Below are 15,570 nucleotides of genomic sequence, written 5' to 3' on the forward strand. Positions count from 1 at the left end.
ATATAACAAATGCTCTAACAGAGTAGCAATTCTAAATTCTTGGAGGGGCTGGCACAGACCCCTTTGAACATCTGATAAAAGCTTTAGCCCTTTCAAACATACATTCCCACATGCACACCATTTACATATTCCTTTAGAGGATTAATGATTTCCAAAACCAGTCTGTGAATTCAGGGCAATGCAGACAAAGTGCTAGGGGAGTAGAGTGTACATGGACTTCAGAGAAGACGTAACATCTGAACTGACTTTTGAAGGATAAATAGTTCTCCAGGCAATGAAGCAATTATAAGGGCATCACGGGCGAGGAACCAGTATGAAGACAGGCACCACATCTGTTCAACTTACCACTGTATTTCTAGTCTCTGGCACAGTGCCTGACTCAGAGTGGAAGCTCTTAAATATTTATTAAAGGAAAGAACAAGCATATTTTGATAACTATCATGTGCGAGGCCCCTGGTGGGGTCTGTTGCATACTGGGATGAAGGGGTTAACAAAGCTTTTTCCTTGCTGCTTGAGAATCTGACCTTTGGTTTAACCACCTAGTTCTGTCACCCTGGAAACCAGGTAGATGGAAACAGGCATCATTATATTGCTAGGCAACACTGCTTATGGCAAAAATGATCCTGACTGGTAAATTGCATCTGGACTGGGAGGAAGTATGAATGAGCTGTAAACATCTGATGAGGATGCCTTGCTTTGGACATCCCTGAATGCAGCCCTTCATGGGGAACCCTAGAAACTATGCCAAGGAATTGTTACAAGAGCAATTAGCAGCTTAGGGCATAAGGCTCCTTCTCAGGGTAGCTCCTGCACCTACCTGACGTGGATTTTGTCCTTTGTACTTGGAACCATGTCACCAGGGGAGACAAGAGTCCCCAGATTGGTATGTGAGCTGTGCCTTGCTTAAACTGCTGCAGGGCCCCTGCTGAGAGGACCTGCTGATGCTGTCCTGCTGGCAAGCTGGCAAGAAATGTGGCCTGTGTTGCGTCGTGAATCTGCATGTTTAGTTGAACTTAAGACGACCTCTGGTGGACACTACACACCTTAGTCTACTTAATGCTCCCTACAACTTTGTGAGATAAAAATTACCAGTTCCCTGTCACAGAAGAGAAAAGGGAAGCTCAGATATGTTAAATAATCTGTGTAAGTTCACAGAGCCAGAGGTGATGAATGAAGCCAGGATCTTAAGCCCGGTCTTCCTGGCTCCAAAACTAACCTCTTTCCCGTGGATTACAGTCCCTCCCCAGGCAATGCAGAATGTCAGTAAAGGAGACTGGGAAGCTGGGATGGTGGCAAACTGTGGGGAGTTACATGCCAACCTCAGGGGTAGGGATTTGGTTCTACAGATAGGTGGGAAGCGTTATAGAATTTTAAGCAGGGAAGTGATAGATCAGATTTGAATTTCTACAAAAAAGGGGAAGAAAGCAAACAAAAGTGCCTGTTTAGAGTGGGAGTTAGGCCTAAACAGACTCCTACATCTTCTCCATCACTAAGATGCGCCGTCTCTTGACATTTTGCACAGTGCCAATAAGTAGATCTCTAATGCAGCGCAACAGCCAGCAATGTCCATCTCATCCCTGCTCAGAGTGAAGCTGCACCAAGATTCAGAGACCAGGGAGACATGATGTGCAGGAGTGCAAAGGGTATTTCCAACTTAACCTGACCCCATAGCACCGTGAAAAAAAGCTATGACATACCCCATGACTATCTCCATAAGACATCAGGAGCAACACAGTGCCTAATTCACAAGTCACTGCAAAGATAAAAGCCTTTTTACAGCAGAAAGACATTTTTCTGGTGTTTTGAAAAACATAAAACCTTTAAGAACAAAAGATGTATTTTCATCACAGCTCTACTGAAAGTCTATCTGTTGAAAACCCTGAAACTTTGATATGATCTGCTTCCCAAGAGAACTTTCAAAATAAAATAGATACCATTTTTTTCAAGGTAGTTTTTAGGTAAAAACCTGCTGAAGCTCAGAAAAGAGTGAAATGATTTCTTCAATTTTCTCTCAGCTTAAGATTCTATGCTAACAGTAATACATGTTTGTAATAAATTAAAATTTGCTAGTTATTTTCAATACATCTTAAGCATAAGCTCTGGGGAAAAATAACTTAAAATACACAATTTTAATAAACACTATTGATTGATGTGATTGATGATGTTTCTTTAAAAAACTTAAACATCAAAAAGAAAATGAAATGCCCCTAAACTTTAAAATCAACCATTAATCAGTGACGACAACAATGGTAATAACACAGAGCTTTTACAGATTGAATTAGAACTAAGTGGACATTAAGAACTTGAAGAATGGGGCCAGCCCCATGGCCTAGGGATTAACTTCGGCATACTGGGTTCAGTTCACGGGGGTGAAACCACACATCTGTCAGTGGCCATGCTGTCGTGGTGGCTCACATACAAAAAGAGGAAGACTGGCAACAGATGTTAGCTCAGGGTGAATATTCCTCAGCAAAAAGAGGAAAATTGGCAAGAGATGTTAGCTCAGGAAAAATCTTCCTCAACCAAAAAAAAAAAAAAAAAGAATTTTAATAATTACATCAAATATTTAAAGCTCAAAATGTGGCTGCTGGAATTTAGAGAAATTCAACCAGCATTATCCAATTGGCAGGCTACAATCCTATGAAACTAGCTTTGCATTTTATTACCATTATGCACACAGTAAGATTAGACCCATAAAAGTACAATCATTTTATTCCAAAAGTTTTATGTTACCAATAATCCAGTTTGTGCCCGTACATTTTTTCACCTCTTTGTTCGTTTTCGTACAAAAGTGACTACTCATGGGAATAGTTCTTTTCAGCCCACAAATATAGCCGGTCTGTCAAGTGGCCTGATCAACTGGCTGGATATTCTGACATCCTTTATGTTCCCATCAAGTCCATTCTGCTTGCTCCTTCTCGAGCTTCAGTGCCCTCATGAGCTGCCGAGCTGACACCCAGCTCTGCTGCTGCAGGTGCAGGTGAAACGGGGCCTGTCCAGAGACCTCAGGAGACCTCTCAAACGGACTGAAAAGCCAAAGGCTTATGTTTGAAAGTCTGTTTGTTAACCGATGTAATTCAAGTCTGACATGAATTTATTTCTAGAAGACATAAATTCTCAACACAATGACCATTTAGCTGTTTCCGAGACTATTCACAAAGAAGTAAATTTTGTTATTATTGTTGCTTGATATCAGGGCCTGTTGCTCTCAACAAGAGCACAATCAAAAATTGTATATGTTCAGACCCTTTTTATAGAAAAACTCTGTAGAACTGGTAAAAATGTAAACTGGAGAATTTTATTGTAAAGAATCAATGCATTATTTATTTTCAAATAACCAAAACAAACGGCTAAGAACATGTGATCCTAAATTAATAGAAAAGACTACTGTAATTAGCAGATTTCATGCACCCTGGTGCTAATAAGTAAAAGCCATTAATGAGTATTAATAAATTAAACAGTACTTTCCACCTTACTTCTATACTTTGACAAGAATCTTTTTAATTAAAAAGATAAAAAGGAACAAGGATTAGCCTTGTACTACCCAAATAATCATGAATCATAGAACCCAAGGAACAACTTTACGAGGTTCGCTAATCACAGAATTTTCATGCAAGTAGGCCTCTTGATAGTTTTATCTTTTCCCACCTCCCTATTTTACAGTAGATGAGGAAACTGAGGCCTAGAGAATTAAAGTGACTTGTTCCCAGAAAATAAGGCAGGCTGGTAGACAGATCTTAACTCTGCTCCCACACTCCCATCAGAGGAGCTCCCAGTACAGAGAGATCAACATATTCCACGGTGCCCTCCTGGAAAAGATATTCACAATTAGTGGATTTTGATCATAGCACATACAAGCCTCTTTTGAAATACCTTTCGTTTTGTTTTCTATTTAACAAGCACAGAAGATGTTGCTACCACCCGTATAAAACAGATAACTGAGGGAGAAATGAGAAGACCACTGGGTTTCATATAAACAGTCAACATGAAATCCCTGTGCAGATACTGGAGGATGCTTGTTTCTCAGTAAAACAGTCATGGGGCACACTGCCTAAGAGTGAAATGTAAGCAAAGCCTTGAATCACCTACGAAGCATTTCTCTGCATCGTTCAAGAGGCAGACACACAAGTGTGACAGGAAACGGCTTCAGGTAAGGCCAGTGTAAGTGAGGCAAGGGCTAAGTCAAGTCCACTGCTTATCTTCTTAGAAAGAAAAAGGGAGAAGGGCGGGCTCTTTCCCTGGCACACCTAACATAGAGAGTCCTGAATCAAACAGGCTGAAAACACTAAACTAGATAATCTGCTAGTTTGCTAATAAGACCAATATGGAAAAAAGCGGAAAGAGTATATGAAGTGAATTAAAAAGAGCTTGTCCAGCACTTACCATTACTTATGTTAAACCCTTTGACTCTCTTGACAAGTTTGGAAAATAGGCCTTATTGTGTCTACTTAAGAAGAAGCTGACGTGATATGGACAAGGTTCCCCAGCCACCACGTGGCGAAGCTGGAGTTCAAAGCCGGGTGCCCTCCTCCCCCCCTGGCCTCTACACTACACGGTCAGGACTGGGGAGAGTGAACACAGTCTTTCAATGTCAGCCGCTAAGCCTGTCCAGTTCTCAATTCCAGGATCATAAGAAGGACTGACATATAAACAGAAGATATAGCTCCTGAATAGGAAAAATGGGGCTACAGGTAACTGTTTTTCATATCCATCATCCTTATCCACTGAAACACACATGCCAGCCAATAATGAAAGAGCATATCCTTTACCGGAAGCAGCACCGGGAAATGCTGTTACACTGAATTTAACTCATTCCTACTGTAACTTCTGTCACCTCATTGTACAAGCATGCGTGTTTCAGAAACCTCACGTGAGAATTAAACCAAAGCCTGAAACACACTGAGAGAAGGTAAACTTTTTTGGTTAAACTACACGTCATCTGGGATCCTCTGGACCTTTGAGGCTAAAGTGGGCCTGCCAGAGAGTGCGGCAACCTCAGCCCTCAGGTAATCTGAGCAAGGGTCTCCTCTCCTCTGCAGATGCACAGTCACCTCATCTTTACCCAAGATAATCATTCAGAGGATGCTCTGTTCACACCCCTCACTTACACTGGGGTAACTTTCCACGATCTCGTCTACCTGGGACACTGCCAGGAATCAGAGAGCAAGCAAGGGAGGCTGGGGGAAGGCCAAAGGAAGCACCTAATGTTTATTCAATTCAACCCAGTGAGAATTTATTGAGAGTGGACTATTGGCCAGGCACTAGGCCTGATGCTGGGGACAATGATGATGATGAGAATAATTACAGCGGGAGCCATCACATACTGGATGTTTACCATGTGCTGTCATAAACACTTAAACTCATTCAATCCTCCCAACAATGCTATGAGGTAGCTCCTATTGTTACCTACATTTTGTAGTAAGGACACTGAGGTACAGAGTGGTGAAGTAACTTGCCCAGGGTCACAGTAGGTAAATGGTAGATGCAAACCCAGACAGTCTGGCTTCTGAGTCTATAATGCTAGCTGCTAGCCACTGCACTATACTGCACTCTAAATATGAGTGGGGCTAAGGGATACAGGGAGCGAGAAGAATATCCTTGCCCCCAGAGCCTGCAGTTTAATCAGGAAAACAGGCAAATAAATGGTAGAGGAGCATGTGAACCAACCCAGGGCTGAGGGCAAGCTCCCAGCAGCAGATGCCCTGTCGGCTGAACTGAGGGAGGAGCCAACGAGAGGAAGACAGGGATGTGGGGTGCATTCCAGGGGAGAGGGTAGCTTTCACTAAGCCCTAGGGTGGAATAAAGCACACAGAGACCGCAGGCTGACCACTAGAGATGAGCACAGAATGTGTGTAAATAATGGTGTGCTGTTTTGGGGAGAAGGAAGGAGACTGGGGAAGGAGGGCTAAACCATGAGGGTGGAGAGGTACCGAGAGGCAGCCTCATAAAGGGCCCAGCGTGGCATGCTAAGGTCTTATGGAATTTATCTTGAAAGAAATGAGACGCCATGGAAGAGTCTGAATAGGGGAGCCTGTTCATTTGAGAACACTCACTCTGTAGCGTAGAAATGATCACATGGGGGTAAACCTAGAGGAAAGCTAAGCGGATAAGGAGCTGGTAACAAGTGCTATTAGGTGATAAGACAGTGGCCTTGACTAAGATAGTGGCACTAGGGGTGGAGGAAAGTGGACTCATATAAGAAATGCAGAGAAGGAAGAAGAAAAAGTGCCTGGTGACTGACTATATATGAGGGGACAGGGAGGAACCCAAGGCGACATCAGGATTCTACCCTGAGGACGCAGGTAGAGGTTTGGCATTCATTGTGACAAGGACACTGGAAGAAGAGCAGGCTTCAGATATGAAGAAGGACTCATTCACATATAAGTGTCAGACACTCATCTCTGAGGAAATGCATCTAACAAAGAACTCTAAACTCTTTTTAAAAACATTGTTAACAATAACAAGGTTTTGATCTGTAATTCCAGCCCATGAGTGATTAGAAGCTGAAAATTCAGGGGAAAGGGTTTGTGCCCAGGACACAGGAAGCTTACAGAAGGAAGAGAAAAGATGGAAAAAATAATTAAAGAGACCACTGGGGAAGGCAAAGAATCCAGCAAAGTGCCCTTCCCATCTCAACAGGGTAATCACAATGCAGCACGAGAAAATCGGGCTCCAGGACTAATCTAACCATCGAGAAAAGGTTAATTTGGGCTGTATATGCTCTGTTTTAATAAGCAGGGAAATAGGAAATGGATTTTAGGAAGGCACTAATAGAAACAGTTCAAATAAAAAGTCGTGCTGCCGAAGCTTCTGTTATTTTGAAAATTCACTTGATGTGGAAAACCTCACTCACCAACACGCTGGATAAAACGTGTGATAGGGCCCACGTCTCTTCCCAGAAAGGAGGTGCTTCGCTGATCAGCAGAGGCTCTTCCACCAAGATAAGCCTTCCTCCCTGAAAGCCAGCATCCTAGCGTGCCCCTCATCACCCTGAGAAGACCTAACCGCTCTGCGATTCCCGCAGAGTTTTGTGGTTGACTTTGTTCAAAGTGAGATTAAGCTGGGTCTCATTTTAAGGCCATATACTGCTCCCATGGCAATTACTTCAAAAATTCTGTTATAAAAAGGGAAACTATTAGCAGACACAGAATTAATCAGTGTTAAATACGTCCCTTACCTGTCCCTTATTATGACTTCACCGCAGGACTGGCAATAAAATGTGCAACATTCTTGGGCTTGTGAGCTTTGATTAAACATTGAAACCAGTTCTAAAAGAAATCAACGAAACAGCACATCTTAGGGACAATAGCAAACGTTTGGGACAAATATACTAACACACTTACAGAGTTTAATAGCCACAACAAATTACCATCAATAAACACAGTTTACGATCTACCCAGAAGTACACATTTAATTAGTATTATCTGATGACTCAACCAGAAGCAAACATTGTGAAGTGTTTTCAAAACCAACAGATTTTGCTAAGTGTTTCAGAGCTAGGTATCGCCCTAAATTATCCATGTAACATCCTGCTGAGTTATTTCTCTCATCCTGTAAGCACCAACATTACGGATGAGAAAAGAGGAGCTATTTCTTTCCCATCAAACTAACTACCAACACAGAGCTTCACCACCGTCAGCTTTCTTCTACCACATCTTAGCCAGTTTCTCATCAGTGTGATTGCTCGTCAACAGAGCTCTTAAATTTAAGTTTCATTTGATTTAAACAAGGTTTATGACTACTCTGGCATATTACCAGCACGTACAAACAAAATGAATCTTGAAACTGGTCTTTACTGGGCAGGTCTCGGGGAGTGAAAAGGCTCCTAAGAAGAGTTCCATCTTCTAAGAGCAAACCTCGATTTCTGACTAAAGCTGTGGGATAACATATATTTCCCACATTATGTGAAACAGCGCCATAAAACAGTATGTTCCCTTAGTTTCCATCATTTCGTTCATAAAGAAAGGAAACTTTCATTTAAAAAAAAACCTAAAATATTTGTCTATTAAAAAAATCTTATAAAAATGAGGTCAAATCCATTAGAATCAAAGAATTTGAATTTGGCTTATGTTACTTTGTATGTATTTTAAGATTTAAAAAACTGGTGCTAGAAAGGTGAAGCCTTGGCAATTAAAAATTCTTCCATTTAATTTCGAGGGGTGCCCACCAATCTCTATAGTACTAAGGTGAAGTAAACAGTACTTTTTAACTTTGAACAGAAAATGAGTAGACCTCGGTCAGACATTCAAAATATTCTTTTCAAAACAAATTTTCAGTGAAACACTGCCCTCTGCTGGTCACCCAGTGCGATGGCTCCTCTGGCTCAGGCTCAAGTCCAAACTTTGTGACACAGTGACAACCTGGGAGAGCACTGCCACCTGGGGATGAGTCTAATTCTCCTGCTGTGTCAGATGTTACTGTAGCCAGTTCCCTGGCAAGGGTCATGATCTGACCTTTGTTACCTTCAAAACAGTGTACAATATGCTTATTCTATGTTCTTACAGTTGAGAAGTCAACTTTTCAAAAACCCCAAAAGAACTGAACACTAAAAAATTTCAAAACCCACTTTCTACATTTGGATTCCAGTTTACATCAGTATGCATCTATCTGATATTTATTCATTCAGCAAATATTTATTCACCACCTATTATGTGGACAGCACTAAAGCATTAAGTACTGAGGAATCTATTTTGCATACCCTTTCATGCACTAGAGAACAAGCCTTTGAAAGTTTCCTTTTCAGATATCTGAGTAAAATATGTTTTCAAAATGTAAAGAAACAGATCAATGAATGCAAACAATATGCAAACCAACACACAGCAGTAATTTATTTTGACCTTCAGGAAAAACTGTTAAATTTTTTTAAATAGTTCAAATTTCGTTATTTATAGATTAACTGTTACAGAGAACGGGTAGGGAAGAAACCAATTCTGCCTCTGGAAGGTCTCCACACCTCCTCAGTATGGGACCTAAAACCGTGGTCCCAGGAAAGCAGCAGCAGATCTAAAAACACCCCTCTGAGGCTTTCAGGCCTGCTTTTCCCCAGTTTGCAGATACAACACGGAATTCCTGCTGTTCATCATTCTAAAGAGAAGGCGATGACTCCACAAGAGCCAGACTCCCAGGGCATCTCCCCTGAAACAATGCTCCCTCGGCCCACTAGTAGGTACCCTCAGGGAGTCCCATCTTGGTGACCCTGTTCTTCTCTCCATGCTTATTCCAACAGTCATTCTTGGCGTTTATCCTATGACACTTAGGCTCCACGACATTTCTCTTCCCTATCCCTTGTTCCTGAAGCCAACTCAGACTAGATATTCACTAACCCATGAAGTGAGCAAAAATTACTCTCCAGCGAAAGAGGAGCAAAACTCCCTCTATCTTCTCTTTCGTTTCAAAAGCCAGATAAAGACTCAGGGGACTGCTCCGCATCTCCTAAATGGCTCTTCAGAACAATCCTGCAGACCCCACCTCCAGGCTCCATGCAGCTCAGACAAAAGGCTTAGGAGAGAGGAGGCAGCTGTCAAGTCTCAGGATGCAGCTGGAAGAATTATAATCCTCCTCTGATAGCGAGCACATCAGTCTGTTACAGCCTCTCTTTCCCCTTTTTACATAATTTTTAATCGTCCAAATCATATTACTTACATGGTAAGAGATGCAATGAACCAATAATTTTATTCAATAAATTATTCTGAGAAACATTTCTACCATATTAGTGAATCAATGTGCCAATACCAAAAAACTGCAAATAAAACAGGCATAGCAACAATCAAAATCAAATTATGCATCAAATCCAATTTCAGAATCTTTATATGTACTGTTCTCTCTATTTGGAAATGTCTCTACACGGATAGGATCATTTCCACCATTCAGTTCTCCAGTCAAGTATCACCCCTCACAGTGGCCTTCCCTGACCACCCTTTACCGGATGACCCCAGACACTCCCTCTCCCATTATCCTGCTTTACTCGGCCCAGAGCACTTTTCTCTGTATCCAAGTCGCTTATTTGTTCATCACCTGTTCCCACCTGTTAGAATGTAAGCTCTATGAGGGCAAAGACTTTCCTAGCTTGTTCACTTCTGTGTCCCTAGCACCTAGATGAATGCCTAGCACACAGTACAAGGGAATGTTTGTTGAATGAATGAATCTCTATGTAATGCTTTCAAATCAACCAATCGGCGCAAATGACATCTGATAGAATTTTCACATCAACTCTATGAGCCAGGTAATTTTATAATTAAAGAAACAAAGCAGGGGGCATATGAGAAATCTTTGTACCTTCCGCTCAATTTTGCTGTGAACTTGAAACTGCTCTAAAAAATAAAGTCTACTGCGGGCGGGGGGGGGGGGAAGAACACCAAAAAAACCCCCCAAAGAAACAAAGCCTCAGAAAGGTGAAGCGACGTGGTCTACTGCACACAGATAATAACTGGCAGAGCTGGCAAAGAACTTAAATCTTCTCGACCTCCAGCTCTTTCCATGAGTATTTATTTTCACTGGGAAAAGTTCAGCTGTTCAAAGGAAAAATCACCTTTGTTTTATAATGGAAAAGTAAATGCAGCAAGAGGAGTGCTCGTGGTACTCACTTGGGCTGAAGTCTGCCTGTGTCTGCAGCCGCAGGTGCAGCCCATCTCCAGCCACATACCGCAGCCCATGGCAAGAGGAAGGTGCAAGCCTGACCTCTGCTGGAAGCCGGAGCTCTGTGCAGCCAGTGGGGGTTTTCACCTGGAGTGAGGACGGCGTCACAGAAACATCCAAGGGCACACCTCCTTCTTTTGGCTCTCTGGTAATTAAAAATAAAACACAAAAAAAATTATTTCTTATTGATGAGAACCACATGATGAAAGAAACAAAAAAGGCCAAGCGTCTCTCTGTTCCTCTTCAATAAGGACCCTAAAGTCACTGTTGCAATAAATAGCAGTGAACTGACCTAAAGGAAACCCATCTACACTAGATTTAGATCAGGTCAGAGAGTACTGTCTGCTGTCACTGTAACATGAAAAGTCTGGGACATATTTTTTATGGTAATGATGCATTTTGAAACAGGCGCTTTCTTCCATTGCTCATGATCCAGGGTCCTGACTCTCCCCCTCTATCCTAATGCTTCCTCCATCTGCTCCAGCCTGGACCTTCCTGGGGTCGCTCCCAGAGCCATTCTGCTTGCACAGCCTGCCACTCCATTTCCTCACGCCCCATATGTGTTCCCACCAATCTCCCCAACTTCAGTTTCTTCAAACCAGCACAACCTAGTGCTGATCTGTCATATATCATGCACTTGTTCTTCAGATTATTTTTGGCAAGAGAATTCTACAAGGCAGGGGCCAGCCCCATGGCAAGTGGTTAAGTTCGCGCACTCAACTTCAGTGGCCCAGGGTTTCACTGGTTTGGATTCTGGGCACGGACATGGCACTGCTGTCAGGCCACAGTGAGGCAGTGTCCTACATGCCACAACTAGAAGGACCCTCAACTAAAATATACAACTATATACTGGGGGGATTTGGGGAGAAAAAGCAGGAAAAAAAAAAGAAGATTAGCAACAGTTGTTAGCTCAGATGCCAATCTTTAAAAAAAAAAGAATTCTACAAGGTAGCATAAGACAGTGGCTTATTCATTGCTGCATCTCTTGACTCTAGCATGGTTTGTAGCTTCAACCACTCACTCACTCACTCATTCAACGCATCTTCTCTGCGTTCTATCATGTGCCAGGTATGGGGAATATAACAATTACCAAGATATTTTCCCTGCCCCTCCCACAACTAGGGAACAGGCAAGTAAACAGGAATGATCAAGGGAGTATGAAAACTATATTGTAGGGGCCGGCCCCATGGCCAAGTGGTTAAGTTCACCCTCTCCACTTCGGCGCCCCAGGGTTTTGCCAGTTTGGATCCTGTGTGCGGACATGACACAGCTCATCAGGCCATGTTGAGGCGGCATCCCACAGGCCACAACTAGAGGGACCCACAACTAAAATATACAGTCATGTACTGGGGGTACTTGGGGAGAAAAAGCAAAAAAAAAAGAAAACTACATTGTACTTATTCATGATAAATATAGGGTACTAGGACACAGGGCAGGGTGCAAGGACTATCACAGGTCAAGCACTAAGTAAATGTTATTTGAACAACAAATGGATGAATGGGTGAAATACCCTTGCTTCTGAGACCAGCATTACAATGATGTTTTATCTTTCAGGAAATTAGAGTAAAGTAGTGTTATCTGATCAACAGGATTTTGACAAAGAGACCAGGATCACATGAAACAAAAGGTACAGGAGAAAAAAACTTCCTTGTCAATTTTAGGAAAAAAAAATCGAATGAAGAAAACAATCTGGTGATATACGAATACCAAGCATGAAGGGACTTACTAATCAATTCACTACAAACACAAATCCCTCAGTGTAGACAATGGGGAGTACAACAGAGCGCGTGTCCACCAGGCACCAGAAGTACAGAAGGAGATGCAGACACAGAGAATCAACCCTCATGTGAAGCTGAAATATGCTTGGCACTGCAACAGAGGCGCTCAGCTCCCTGACTCCCTTTTAAGTGCAGAGAGCAGGAGCAGGCCATCCACTCAGTGTCACCAAGTGCAGAAGGTGGGCCGTTGACTCAAATGTCATCTAAGTATAGAGGTCATACCATGTGTCCAAGTGTGAATCTTGGTGAGGCCCCTTAATTTGCCTCAGAAAACCTTAAGACTACTTTCTAGTTAGTTCCTTTTCAAAGCATAGGGATCTGTACTTTATTGGTAATACAGAATATTAAAAACCTGAGTCTTTTCCAGGGAAGACAGCCTCAAGTGCCTGACTCAAAAGTCGAATTTTAAGAAATGATGTTTAAGGAGTGACGTCAGCATCACGGTGGAGTGAACTTGCCCAGGACTCTCTCCTCTCCAACATACAACGAAAAGGGACATTCATACTCCAACAGAGGACATCCTAACACAACAAAAAAACATCAGAGAGATACCCGCAGCCACATGACGGAGGGCGGAGAAGCTGGAGGCCCCTCAGAAGAGCTGGAATAGGGTAAGAGAAAACCTTGCTCCTTTCCCTAATAGACTGTGACCCACAACCGCAGGGGGCCTCTGAGAGGGAAGGAACAGGGGAGGGGATGTTCATTCGAGGGAACATCAAGGACCCGAGGGCCTGTGCAGCCTAGAGGAAAGCCCTCTACCGGGTCGAGGCTTTCTCATCAAGCCAACACCCCAGGAGAGCAGATAATGAGAGCAGAGCGAGAAAGACCTGAGAGCATGCAGGAGAAAGCACCCCTCCCCCAACCCACCTTGAGCCCACCCTACCGCCTAAGACCTCCTCTGAAAGCAGAGGGCTCAGAATATGCAGCTCTGGACCCCTACCCAGTGGCGATAGGCAGTAACTGCAACCAAATAATATCAGGATGTGTAAGACCAGAGCTACCTGCTCTAGCAATATCACACATTATATCAGATCTCCAGACCAGAGAGAAAAAGACAAGTATCCAGCATTCAGTCCTGAGGACACAAACATGTAATCTAAATGACAATGAATTCAAAACAACTATCATCAAAAAACTCAACAAGGTAAAAGAGAATGTAGAGAAAGAATTCAATGAGTTCAGGAGATGCTTCACAAAAGAGGTTGAAACCATAAAGAAGAATCAATCAGAAATATTAGAGATGAAAGACACAATGGAAGAGAGAAAACAAAATACGGATTCCCTGAACGCTCAAGTGGACATCATAGAGGAGCGTATCAGCATAATCAAAGACAGACATGTTGAAATGCTCCAGACAGAGGAAAAGAGAGAACTAAGTCTAAAAAGAAATGAAGAAAGTCTCCGAGAAATATCTGGCTCAATTAGGGAATGCAACATAAGAATTATAGGCATTGAAGAAGAAGAAGAGGAGAATAGAGCAGAAAGCATGTTCAAAGAAATAAAAGCAGAGAACTTCCCGAACCTAGGGAAAGAGAGAGAAATCAGTGAGGAAGAGGCTTCCAGATCTAGATTTGTCGATGTAAAAAGACCTACTGCAAGGCATACAGTAGTGAAACTGGCAAAAATGAATGATAAAGAAAGAATAGTAAGGGCAGCAAGGCAGAAAAATATAACCTACAAAGGAACCCCTATCAGGTTTTCAACGGATTTCTCTGCAGAATCCTTACAAGCTAGGAGAGAACGGAATGACATATTCAAATCGTTGGAAGACAAAAATTTTCAGCCAAGAATACTCTATCCAGCAAAAATATCCTTCAGATATGATGGAGAAATAAAAACTTTCCCAGACAAACAAAAGCTAAGGGAGTTTGTAGCCACGAGATGCCCCACTACGAGAAATCCTCAAGAAAGCCCTCAGACCTGGGGGGAAAAAAGGGGAGAAAGTGGTTACAAAGCACTGAGTGAGGAGATAAATAGGTAGAAAGAACCAGACTAGGATACAAAATACTTAAGTGAAGCATTAAAGATAAAGGGAAGGAAAACACCAAAAACAATCTTGTCACTTTAACCACAAACTCACAACACAAGATGGAATAAGAAAAACAACTCAGGAGGGGAGGAGGAAAAGGACTGAATCAGTTTAGACTAAGGAATTGAGAGGCCATCAGAAAATGGACTATCTTATACACGAGATTCTGAATACAAACCTCATAGTCACCACTAAACAAAAAAGCAGAACAGAGACACGAATCATAAATAAGGAGAAAACAAAGAAATACAGCATAAAAAAACTACATACTTCAATGGGTAGACCAAAGCACACAGGACGAGAAACAAAGGAAATGAAGGACAACCAGAAAATGAGTGGTAAAATGACAGCATTAAGCCCTCATATATCAATAATCACCACAAACATACATGGATGGAATCCTCCAACAAAAAGACACAGAGTGGCAAGATGGATTAAAGAACAAGACTCAACATTATGCTGCCTCCAGGAAACACATCTCAGCTCCAATGACAAACACAGGCTCACAGTAAAGGGATGGAAGACGATACTCCAAGCTAATGGCAAACAAGAGAAAGCAGGTGTTGAAATAATTATATCAGACAAAGTAGACTTCAAGATAAGACAGGTGAAGAGAGACAAAGAGGGGCAGTATATAATGATCAAAGGGACACTCCACCAAGAATAAATAACACTTATGAATACCTATGCACCCAACACAGGAGCACCAAAGTTCATAAAGCAACGATTAACAAACTTAAAAGAAGACATTAATAATAACACAATAACAGTAGGGGACCTCAACACCCCACTCACATCAATGGATAGATCATCTAGACATAAAATCAACAAGGAAACAGTGGAATTATATGAAAAGCTAAACCAGTTGGACTTAATAGACATATATAGAACACTCCATCCAAAAACAGCAGAATACACGTTCATCTCAAGTGCATACGGAACCGTCTCAAGGATAGACCATATATTGGGAAACAAGGCAAGCCTCATCAAATTTAAGAAAATTGAAATAATAACAAGCATCTTTTCCAATCACAATGCTACAAAGCTTGAAACTGATTACCAGAAAAAACCTGAGAAAGGGACAAAGATGTGGAGACTAAACAACATGAACAAGCAATGGATCATTGA

At 42.1% G+C, this 15,570-nt stretch overlaps 1 protein-coding gene across 8 annotated transcripts in view; it reads right to left on the reverse strand.

Moving 5' to 3' along the window:
• UBE3D (ubiquitin protein ligase E3D) overlaps positions 1–15,570 on the reverse strand; it is a 153,969-nt gene that overhangs the window by 127,423 nt on the left and 10,976 nt on the right. For all 8 annotated transcript variants that reach the window (XR_011522548.1, XR_011522547.1, XR_011522546.1 and 5 more), the window contains exons 2-3: positions 10,584–10,780; positions 7,178–7,268 (exon numbers count right to left, since the gene is read on the reverse strand). Coding sequence is in view for 5 of the 8 variants with exons in the window: in XM_008526403.2 (XP_008524625.1) it covers positions 7,178–7,268; positions 10,584–10,780 (288 nt within the window). In the remaining 3 variants the exon portion in view is untranslated. The remainder of the gene's footprint in view (positions 1–7,177; positions 7,269–10,583; positions 10,781–15,570) is intronic.

Source organism: Equus przewalskii, chromosome 9 (assembly GCF_037783145.1).
Source record: "Equus przewalskii isolate Varuska chromosome 9, EquPr2, whole genome shotgun sequence".
NCBI lineage: Eukaryota > Metazoa > Chordata > Mammalia > Perissodactyla > Equidae > Equus > Equus przewalskii.